The following is a 12,243-nucleotide window of genomic DNA, read 5'->3' as shown; positions in this document are numbered from 1 at the left end:
TCCTTCTCAGCAAACAGCCCCTAAAAGTTTACCTTTAATAAATATTTCCTACCTCATCTAAACATAGAATTCTCATTCTCATCCCCACAAAATACACTCCCTTCTCTTTCTCTCTCTATATATGTGTACATGTATATATATGTATGTATGTGTGTGTATCTCTCTCTCTCTCTCTCTCTCTCTCTCTCTCTCTATATATATATATATATATATATATATATATATATATGTAAATTTTTTTTAAGTAGGCTCCACACCCAGCATGGAGTCCAACATAGGGCTTGAACTTATGACCCTGAGGTCAAGACTTGAGCTGAGATCAAGAGTTGGACAGTTAACCAACAGCCACCCAGGCACCCCACTCCACTTATATTCTTATTCACAGTTAAAACTGACAGCCAAATCATTTTGTGCATAGCCACTAAATGGGTTTGTCTGTTTTAAATTATATCTAGAAGGCAGGGGCTTAACCATCCTTACAGTGATGAGTAGTATTTTGCCCAATGCCAGGCTCCCAGAATATTTTTAATGAATATTTTATTTGATTTTAACAAGCAGATGGTGGGGGATTAATAGCTGAAAAAACACAGGTTTTGAAGTTGCACACATCTAGGTCTGCTCCCAGCTGTCACTTAATCCCTCTTGGGTAACCTTGGGTGAGTCACTGAACCTCTCTGGAGATAAAAGTATGTCAAATTTTTAGCACTACCTCCAACACAGTAAGCTCTCAACAAATTGTACCTACTGTTACTTAATTGGGCTGCTGTGTGTCTTGTAGAATAATACAGAAGATTCACTTATTTAGAAATGACTCTACTGCAGGCTCCTTTCCAAATAGTTCTTTGTTGCTAACTAGAAGAATTTCAATGCTCCCGTTTGTGGAGATGGTATCCGGGTAAGGAAGCTGCCTATCCACTTAACCCATACCTCTACCACTATAGGGAAGTCTGGGCTTTCTGCTCCTTAGGGAAAGCAGATCATTTTCTTAAGAGTTCCTTCTGGTATTAACCTCTCTCTGGTATCTAGTTTTCTTATATGGGGGGAATAAAAAAGTTTCTTTAAGCAACTTTGGTATCTAACTACATTTTTAAAATTTTTTTAAAAGATTTTACTTATTTACTTGAGAGACAGTGAGAGAGAATGAGAGAGCCCAAGGAGGGGCAAGGGCAGAGGGAGAAGCAGACTCCCCACTGAGCAGGGAGCCTGATGTGGGACTTGATCCTCAGGACTCGATCCTGAGACTCTGGGATCATGACCTCAGCTGAAGGCAGACGCTTAACCGACTGAGCCGCCCAGGTGCCCTGACTTTTTTTTTTTTTTTTAACTTTACTCAAATTCAATATACACCCATGCTCATTCACTCCTGAAAAAGCATTTACGGGAATGCTTAGTATGGTACTAGCAGCGGTCAATAAAAGATAAAATAGCTGTCCTTGTTTAGTATGTGGTTTACAGAGCATACAAATTTCAAGAATTTCCCCATAGTCACAAGAATTAAGGTTAGAGGAACAGTAAGATAGTAAATTATTTTACATTTAGAGTCCTCTATTCCCGGACTTCTTTTCCTTGAAATTTAATTGACTAGCGCCCAATGCAATACATTGTATACCGAGGCAGAAAATGAAGCCCAACGGGATAGGAGTCAATAGACTCAGCAAATTCTTCCTTTAATAAATCACTTCATAGATTTTCCATTAATAACTCTCAGGTCTTGATCAACTTACTTTATATCCTTATGCCTCCGTCCTCTGTAAAATTATAAGGTTTTACTAAATGATGTCTAAACTCCTTTCTGGTTAAAAGAATTCTATATTCTGTAACTCATTATACAGGGTTTCCACAAATGTTAAAGTTCACTAACTTGAAATTTTGAATATATAAGTCAATTTCACACTATTTCAGAATTCAAAATTATCAGACAAAATGTCTTCCTTGAAAAAGTGGCATCTGAAATCAATGTACACTGCTTAAAAAAGTAAACTAAATGCTATGGTACAATCACAAATGGGTCATGTATATAAAGCATGGGTTTCTTAAATATAAATGACCATCACCTGGAAAGAAATTCTTTTCTGAAATAAAAATATTCCAGCCTGAATCTCTTCAAAATCTCTATTAATTTGACAAATTCTTTATCAAGAGATTCTTTGTGGTTTCCCAAGCTGTTCAGCATTAATATGCAAAGATTTAGTTTCTCGTCCATTATATATTTGAATTCCTACAAGAAAAGTCACAAAACAAACTCCACCACTCCAGTGTTAAATATAAACAAATGACAGGCAATACAAAATGTTATGGTCATCCTATCTCAATCGTCTTCATGGTGATTAAACCCGAAAATTCTAATTGTACAGATACCAATTATCCATTGCACAAAGATTGATTAGTCTTTGAACTGATTATCTCAATTTAACAAGTACATATTATATACCTGTTATGTGCCTATAATTGAGCTTTTTAAAAATATAAGTAGTCCCTGACCATTTATTTCATCAATCATCACAATTGCTTTAGAATTGGAGACAAGGAAATGCAATAAAAATCACTATTCGTTGATTAGCATATTCAAAAGAAACTTTAAAAAAAGGAGGGCTTGTCAAAGAGGTTGAAATTAATATTCCAGAGTCTTCAGAGTTTGCTTCTTGCTTTAGTTTAACTTAGGAAGCTGATGGATGTTAGAAAGTTGTCTTGCAGTCAAGAAGTTGAGATAAGTAATGGATAAATTAAAGAAATGTCTTCTTATATGCTTCCTTTATAACAAAACTGGAACTAGCTAAGTTCTCATGTTCTCCCAATTTCTGGGATAATAAAATTGTCAGAATTTCAGGAATAACATTCCTTTGCACAATAATCATTCTACCAAGTTAAGAGAATTTTAATAGGTCAAGGAAAAATCCAAGCTTAGACTAGCAATTCTCACAGGATTCAAATAAAATACTTTTTCATTACATCATTTTATTTATTGTCTCTTTAACACATATCACATGTCCTCACTCTCACTTTCCTCCTGACATTCACATACACTTATCCTCACAGTCACACACTTATCCTAACCCTCATGGTCACACACACTTACCTTTACCCTCACCCTCTCATTCTTACTCTCACCCACATGCACACACTCACGCACATCCCCAGACATACACTCCATACACATCAACAGACCGAGATAGCAGAAGACTATCATAAAGTCTTAGAAATGGTACTGCATATAATAAGTATTACCTGGATTAGGAAAGCAGAAGAAAAACCAGGACAATCACAAAATATAAAACACTTACAGTAAGCTTATTCTCCCACTTTTCTGTCACAGTAATTTCTGGATCAATTATCCACTGTAGAGAGCTATCCAGGAGGGTTTCAACTTCAGAAACTTCTTCGTGCTGAAAAAGTTCCACATGTTCAACTAGGAATTCAGGCGAAGGGCATAGGCTATTATATAAGAAGTAATTTAGACTTCAGGTCTACCATATAGATAATTAAGACACCATACAGAATTCTTTCTCATTTGATGCCGCCCCATGACTTTCCTTTATCCCAGATGTCACCATGTATAAATGCCAACTCTTGTCCGGTGCTCCATATACGCTGAATATATACAGGTAGAATTGTTTTTCAAAACCAAATGTACCCAATTTTATTTCCCTCTCGAATAGTAGGAAACAAGCATTTTCATGGATTTTTTTTTCCCACTCATTAAATTAACTACTACCTACTATATGCTAGGCACTGTGAAAGGGACTGGAAATACCAACCTGAATGTGTTCTCTGCTTTCTCTGATCATCTTGTTTCCAGTCAAAAATCAAACTGGAGTAAGAGGTACTAGCTACTAGCCAGAAGGAAACTGTTTAATAGATATCATGTCTTTAGTCCTCTGATACTACAGATTACCCTACAGGAAACATAAGCCCAAACAATTCATATCTAATGATCAACCTGATTGAGGTTGAACTGATTGAGCCAGAACTAGAAAATCAACATCAAAAAGGTTTTAGAAAAATCTTCTCTTTTCATAGTAGGCGTAATTTGGGTCTCGACAAAACAGAGCTCTGCCTGGACTCAGCAAACAAGCTGTCGGTCAGTTATCTGCAGCCTTTCCTAGCCGGTGAATCACCGCAGTACATATGTTATACAATTCCAGCTTTGAAAGCATAGCTGTGAATTCTACTCCCTTTTGTTCAAGTTTTCTCAGTAATAACAGCATTTCTTGGTCCATCATCATATGCAGAGATGACAAGTTGATTAAACTGCACTGCCAGTTTCATTGTTCTGAAACCATTATCAAAATGTCCACAACTCTGTCATTCTAATAAAGAACAGTATTTTTATTTTATGAAAATGATGCTCATGGGTCAATATAACTGTCCCCATCGAAGAGTTCTAAGAAGACTTACAAAGTCTTCCTACGTTACCAAACAATGGTTTACATTTTCTCTCTAGGATGGCTTCAACTTAACATTTATTCTTCTTAAGGAAAAGCATTTATCCAATAGATAACATTTACATGTGGGTAATATAAACTGCTATGGTTCTAGCTTTATGAAAATAGGGGAAGGTAATGAAATTCACAGAAAAAAAAAACTGTTGGGAGAGTGTTCAATAAATCCCACTGATAATAGACTGGTTTCTTTTGTCTCTCTCCCTTCCTTTCATAAAAGACACTCTTGGATGATGTTTACCATAGGATATTACTTATAGTTCTCTCAAAACATCCATCTCCTATCATATTTTACATATATGACAATACCACATTTAACTTCCTTCTTGTTGTCTATTGGAAAACATTTATAGAGCTCTTATTTCTAGACTCCAATTAGAAGGCAGATTTCCTAATCCATTAATGGGCTAAATCCCAGAGCCAGAACTTTGCCAGCTGCTTAACCCCTGTTTAGAAGTATAGAACTTTACAGGCTGGCATCTTGACATCATTATTATCTCAGAGGACTGCTGTGGCAGATTTGCCACCGTTTCATTCAGTCTGGCAGTTTGGCTTGGTTTCAAAAACACAGTAAGACGATGAGTATTTGAAACAGAATGTCAGGAAAGCACAGCCCTCAGCAGAATGTCCAAGGCTGCCTGAGACAGCTTTAGACGAAGACAGCATATGTTGGCCCTGCATCCTTGGCAGGAGAAATTCAAACAGCATTTGTCCCAAAGACATTTTTCCTCTCCTTTCAAGGTCATATCACAGCTGTCAAGAGGAGGACATTCTGACATATCCATCGTCCACAGACATGGAGAGCCCATCAAAATAGTGAAAAGAAAGCAATTTGCTAATAAAGCATTTCCTAACATAACAAGCACAAAAAAGTGAAAAGAGTATTGGAGGGATCCCCAACATTTCATCCCCTCGAAGACTTTTGATTATTTCCTCCCATGCTGTAAAAAACTAGTTCTACCTAACAAAGATTTAAGTAATAATCCACTTGCATTTTAAAATTAACCAAAAACATGAAAATTCTAATTTCTGTTCAGAATGTAATAATCAATGCTGTTACATTGGGTTGCTACAATCACATTTTAGAGCAGAGAATTTCATGTTATTTCCAAGCATCTTTATTTTTGGCAGATACATTTGCTTTGAGGGTTTAGGAAAATACTGAAAAATGGTTCATGGAGCTCTCTTGTTACCTTTTGGACCCCAGGCTGAGAATCAGCACAGGTACTTTCTCCTAAAAAAATATCAAGAATATAAGGATTTCTAAAGTCTGGATTCACTGAACACATGCTTCAACCCTAGTCTTGAGCCTCACTATGGTTTTCAGCCATAACTTGAAAAAGGCCCATTTTTCCCCCCAGGCTAAGAGACCTTAGACTTAGATTCTAAAAGCAATCAACAGACTCCTCAAAATGTCACAGGCACTCTTCAGCAAGCTTGGGCCTTTACCTAATAGAAAGCTATTGCGTATGGTCTTATTGTTTCAAGCTTTCCATTTGGTGATAATTACTTACCTCTGCAGACTGAGCAAGAATGAGTTCACAATGTAAAGATTTTTCTTCTTCACAGATGATTCTATTACACTCTCCACTAATATTCAACTGGATCCCATTTCTTGAGAAAACAAAAGCAATAGTCTAGTCTGGTTAGATGAGACTATGTTATAAGTCAGCAAAATGGGGTTTATCACTAAATACAGTAAGCCCTCATGTGTGCCAAGGATTATATAAGGTACTCAGTAATAGAGAAATAACAGATAGTCTCTGTCCTCCAGGAGCCACAGAGATTAGTGACTGACTCTATGTGGTTGCAAACAAGTAGGCCATGCTTTTTTCTTTAAGAACTAGAGCCAATACTTAAAAATTAGAAAATTTCACTGAAAATCTAGAGTTCTGGCTTTTCTTTAAAAAATCAGAAGATACAGCTACACTGGCCCCATATATTCTTTTTTAAAAGACTTATTTATTTGCGAGAGAGTGTGAGTGAGTGAGCATGCACAAGCAGGGGGAGGGGCAGAGGGAGAGGGAGAGAATCTCAAGTAGACTCCCTGCTGAGCTAGAACCCATGACCCCAAGATCCTGACCTGATATGAAATCAAGAGTCAGACACCCAACAGACTGAACCACCCAGGTGCCCTGGGCCCATATACTCTTGATTAGGTGGCCTTCATCTGGCTAATTCATTTTTCTCAGTTGTCACTCTCGTAAGTATGTGGACTAACCCCACTGATTTTACTCATTTTTGATATCTGTTTGGCTCCTGTAGCCTCCTGGACTAGCATATTTTGCATATTCAAAAACAAACTATGATAAGATAATGTGTGTTAAGAGGTAAGAACAGCATGCCATGCATGCACTCAAAAGGATGGCTTAATGTCAAGGTAAGAGAAAAGCAAGGGAGAGTCAGAGAAAACTTGAGAAGGAGTTCCACTGGAGAAAAGCAGAGAAAATACCACGTATAAAAGTACAGAAGAAAAGAATGTGGCATGTTCAAAGAATTGTATATAGCTCAGCAGGCCAATAATGTAGGGTGGAGACACATGAGAGAAGGTTGGTGAGAAATTGCTTTACTTACATGATAAGTTCCTGTTGCAAGTGCTGTAACTTATGAGTCAGTGTGTCTTTATCCCCTCGTAAATTCTGGAATCACATACGACATTAGGCTGTATGTGTTACCTTAGCGGGGGATTTACATTTAAATAACCCCACCTTGCAATCTGTGCGATTATTTTGGCATACCTCTATAATGTTTCTATATTCTATGATGGTTGACTTAAGTTCTTCTATACTTAAATCCTTCTGAAAAGTAGAAGAGAGAATAGCAAATAAATGTATGAGCCTACCAAATCATATTTAGTAGACTATCAATCAGAGCCACAGAATTGCAAATGCCCAAGGATTACAAGATCTCCTACCAATATTATTATCCGAAAACGGAGCCAGTCTCTGTTTATGGTTAAAAACACACAAAAAGTATGGGACAGCAAGGCAGCTATACCTAACTTGTGCCGTTATGTTCATATTTGCCTGGTTCAGTGCAATCAAACTCTGAAAGGTAATTCTTAAGTTCAAGTCAAAATTATATTTATTATATTTATAATAATTATTTTATAATAATTTATAATAATATATTATTTATATTTTATTTATATTATATTTATCATGACACATTTATGGAAAAAAATTAGTCTACCTGTAAATGACTAATGAATTATTAAGGCACCCATTTTTATCCAATTCAAGTGCTATCTGTTACAATCTCGGTTTTGTACTATAAGACCAGAGGGTATAGTCAATGTCTGACCTATAATTTTATCTCATGACTAGCATGGTGTCTGGCAAATGGGAAGTGCTCAATCAATACCTTATGAATGTTGGGCATAAATGCAAAGTGGTGGAAAAACGAGAGTTTGGAGGAGGTGAGCAGCCACCACTACCGTAATGTCACTATATGGAGACGAAGAGCACCCACGATGAACAAAGAAAGTTGGTACAACATTCAGTAACCTCGTCAAAGTCCACAATTCATATTCCACTGCTTTGAAACTTTATGACATTCAGAAAAAGAGAAACACTGTTTTTTATTTACTTCCCTGTCTTAGAATGTGTAAGTTTATTAACTTAGACTGTGTCCTTCCTATGTTTTTTAAAGCCACCATAACCAGCATCTCTGTAGCCAGAATCTTGTGTTATCACATAGGCAATGATTACAGACATAAAGAGAATGGTATCTATCTACCTACCTACCTACCTATCAAATCAATCAAACTAGGTAGAAAATAATTGGGGAATACTTTCTTCTTTTTCACTAAAACAAATGACTGCACACTCATTTGTGTTATTATGACTTAAAACTACATCACCATACCTAGCCAGTAACTGGTAAATTGGCACACTATTATTTATTACATAAATGGATGAACACCACCAAAATTTAGAGAGGTTATGTTAAAACTTATCCCAGATAGAGAAGTCAGTATTCTTCACTGAGAAGAACAATTTTGTGAAGTATTATAAAGGAAAGTCTGGTGACAGAATAGTAAGATCAGGTACTTTAATAGGGGTGAAGTTATTCAAATGACCATATCCATTATGATTTATGGAGAGTTAGCAAATCCCATGGGACTTCATGCAAAGAAATAGTACCAACCTTTTGCAAACTTGCATCTTTTTTAAGCAAAGTGTTCTCATATGTATGTAACTGCATCTGAAAAGAGACAAATTTAGGGAAGGCCATTGGGACATTGCTTTGGTAAAAGATAATGCCACAGAATCATTCCAATAGGGAGACATATTTCTCAAACACCTTTAGTGGGCATGTGTTTCTTACTTTATAAACAACTTTCACATCAGCCTCACAACAAGCCGAGAGGCCAGGGTTGTTGCCCTCACTTCACCAGTGACGAAATCAAAGCTCAGCACTATTAGGAGACTTGCCCAATGTCACACACAGTAAGTGTCAGAACTGAGGATAGAATATGAATCTTCAGCTCTAGCCAAGTGCCCTTCCGACTGCTTTACCCTTCATAGAACAAGAGGACCAACTGAGTTTTCATTTTTTTGTGAAAATGAAAGTCTAGATAGGACATGAACACAGAGTCCATGTGAACATATAAAAGACTCTTCCTCTTGGATAACAAGTACTGTAGAAACCCACAGATTATCTAGCAATATAACCTAGACTTGCCAAAATCTGATTAGCTGGATTGCAAGGAAAAAATAAAAGACTCTTCCTCTTTTAAAAACAGTTTAAAATGTTCAAGACGTCTTTTAGCAAAGTAAATATTAGAATATATCAGTTTATTCAAACCAAAAGCAAGCTTGTTGGGAAAGTCTTCTAAATATGACTGATAAATATATATATTAATCGAATTGAAAACCTAGGAAAATAATCAGCATAGTTAGAAGTAGAATCATCATATAATCATGTATATTTGATACCCCTTTATAGTTCTAAAGGTATTTTCACATAATCATCTCATTTGAGTTTCCACCAAGCTTTGGGATTAGGTAGAAAATATAACAGCCATTTAGCAGATGAGATAATTGAGACTTAAAGAGGTTAACTACTTGTTTGAGGTCATACAGCTTTTAAGTAGAGAAGACAGGATTTGAACCCATGTCTTCTGACTCTTTCTACTACTAGTTTATGACAATTGTGTTTTCCAAAAACAGTCATCCCTAGAATGACATTAATTTGAATGTCTAAACTATGAGATACATATATATGTCATAGTATATGCATATGTATCCACACACATATACGGAATGTAGGTATCTGCTAGGAAACTTGAAAACTCCACATAGAACGTGAAATTTAAGTACATTATTTCACACATACAACAAAAAATATTACTCAAAGAAACTATCAGAGATGACAATAAGTATGATACAAATTCCTAAATTTATTAATATTTTTCAGTTTCCTAGTAAGACTGTATGGGATATATAACAAAAATATACACTAAGTATAGACTTTTTAGATACGATATAGTTAAAAATCATTTTTGTGGGCTATCATCCCGTAATTCAATCAAGGATAGATTTTTCCCAGCTCTTGTTTTCTTCATTAAAAATGTATAACAGCTGAAATCTTTGCTGATTAAGGGATTTGTAAAACCAGATACTCAAATTAGAAATTGCCACTATAATAAAAAATATAAAAAGTAACAAGTGTTGGCAAGGATGTGGAGGATCTGAGCCCTCATGCATAGCTGGTGGAAATGTAAAATGGTACCAGGAGAGAGTCTGGAAGTTCCTAAAAAGGTCAAACATAGGGTCACCTGGTGGCTCAGTTAAGCTTCCACTCTTGATTTGGGCTCTGGTCATGGTCTCAGGGTCCTGGGATTGAGCCCTGTGTCTGGCTCCTCATTGAGTGTGGAGCCTGCTTAGGATTCTTTTCCTTTTTCTCTGCCCCTGCCCCCACTCACACGTACACATAATCTCTCTCAAAAAAAATAAAAGTTAGCATGTGACCCAGTAGTTCCACTCCTAAATATATACTTAAGAGAAAATATAGATTGATACAAAACCATATATACAAATGTTCATAGCAGCATTATTCATAATAGTCAAAAAGTAGAAACAGCCCTAATGCTCATCAACCAATGAATGGATAAACAAAATATGGTATATCCATACAATGGAGTACTATTCAATAATAAAAGGAAATAAGGTATTGATACATGCTATAACATGAATGAAGCTTGAAAAACATTATGCTCAGTGAAAGAAACCAATCACGAAGGACCACACAGTGTATATGATTCCATCTTTGTGAAATGTCCAGAATAAGTAAATCTCTATTATAGAGACAAAAAGTCTCTATAGTGGTTGTCTAGGGTTGGTGGGGAATGGGGAGTGACTGCTAAAGAGATTTCTTGGGGATGATAAAATGTTTTAAAATTGGTTTTGGTGATAGTTGCACAATTCTGTGAATATTCACTAAAACCACTGACTTACATACTTTATGTGGATGAATTTAATGGCATGTGTGTTATATATCAGTAAAGCCATTACATTAAAAAAATAGAAACTGTGTTTTACACACTGTAATTCAGACATTTTGAGGAACACAAATTTCAAAATTTATTCAAAGGTTATTTTGTCAATGAGTCATATACATCTTCATAAAGTAATACCAGTTTGACAAAGGAAAATATTTCACCAGTATGTGGGAAGTGCTTACTTGGTGCTCTGTTTCAGTTTTAAACAATTCTTCAATCTTCTTTTCCAATGTATATATATCCACAATGTTCTTAGTATTCTGATGTAAAAAAAGACAATATTCTTAGATTTAGACAAAAAAAAAAGAACAAAGCTTTTTTTTTTTTTTAGGAAGTGGTATTTTCATCATTAACATCACAATCCATTTTAAACTAAGGGACACAACTTTAGACTTTATCCAAAAGTAACATGGTCCTTTTAATGTGACCATCCAGGAATACTCTAGGAAGTCCATTCTTATCTTCCATGGCCCCTTGGCCATGCACTCCCCAATCACATCTTTACCTTCAAACTTGTCATTCCCAGCAAGTGTGACCCCTCCATTATTTTAGTTGTAAATATCTCTCTCTTCAGCCACCACTTCCTCTTTCCAGATTATTTCTTTGAGAGCCAACAAACCTTCAGTCCCCACTGAAGCCTGCATTGATCCTACTACCTTCTCATTAACCTTCCCCCTTCCTGTGAACTCAGTCCCCTCTTTACTCAGCTTAAATTCTTCCATGGTCAATCATTATAACACCTCTCTTCCACTTCCACTCCATTCCCTTCCTTCTCCCCTACCTACTTTTCAGTATTTGCTTAAGTTCAGCTCGCCACCCACTCCAAGACAGCACCCTTCCAGATGAACATTGTTAAAGAAAAATACAAATGAACCAACAGGTCACGCATTCAACATAATTTTTTTTTTTTACCTAATTTGTTTTTATTTTTATTAATTTTTTAAATTAAGGATTTTTTATTATATTATGTTAGTCACCATACAGTATATCCCCGGTTTCCGATGTAAAGCTCGATGATTCATTAGTTGCGTATAACACCCAGTGCACCATGCAATACGTGCCCTCCTTACTACCCATCACTGGTCTATCCCATTCCCCCACCCCCCTCCCCTCTGAGGCCCTCAGTTTGTTTCTCATAGTCCATAGTCTCTCATGCTTCATTCCCCCTTCTGATTACCCCCCTTTCTTTATCCCTTTCTTCCCCTACCGATCATCCTAGTTCTTATGTTCCATAGATGAGAGAAATCATATGATAGTTGTCTTTCTCTGCTTGACTTATTTCACTTAGCATTATCTCCT

The 12,243-nt window shown here is 36.2% G+C and overlaps 1 protein-coding gene across 1 annotated transcript in view; it reads right to left on the bottom strand.

Annotated features, from left to right (window-relative positions):
- Window positions 1-12,243, bottom strand: part of IRAG2 (inositol 1,4,5-triphosphate receptor associated 2) — a 122,769-nt gene that overhangs the window by 62,450 nt on the left and 48,076 nt on the right. The window contains exons 9-15 of the mRNA XM_087855699.1: window positions 11,127-11,204; window positions 8,589-8,645; window positions 7,178-7,237; window positions 7,014-7,078; window positions 5,954-6,053; window positions 3,282-3,383; window positions 2,055-2,218 (exon numbers count right to left, since the gene is read on the bottom strand). Of these exons, the coding sequence (XP_087711825.1) occupies window positions 2,055-2,218; window positions 3,282-3,383; window positions 5,954-6,053; window positions 7,014-7,078; window positions 7,178-7,237; window positions 8,589-8,645; window positions 11,127-11,204 (626 nt within the window). The remainder of the gene's footprint in view (window positions 1-2,054; window positions 2,219-3,281; window positions 3,384-5,953; window positions 6,054-7,013; window positions 7,079-7,177; window positions 7,238-8,588; window positions 8,646-11,126; window positions 11,205-12,243) is intronic.

This window comes from Ursus americanus, chromosome 25 (assembly GCF_024610735.1).
Source record: "Ursus americanus isolate L20-20 chromosome 25, mUrsAme1.1.p, whole genome shotgun sequence".
Lineage (NCBI taxonomy): Eukaryota > Metazoa > Chordata > Mammalia > Carnivora > Ursidae > Ursus > Ursus americanus.
The sequence above is the reverse complement of the archived record's forward strand: the minus strand, read 5'-3'. Positions and strand labels throughout refer to the sequence as shown.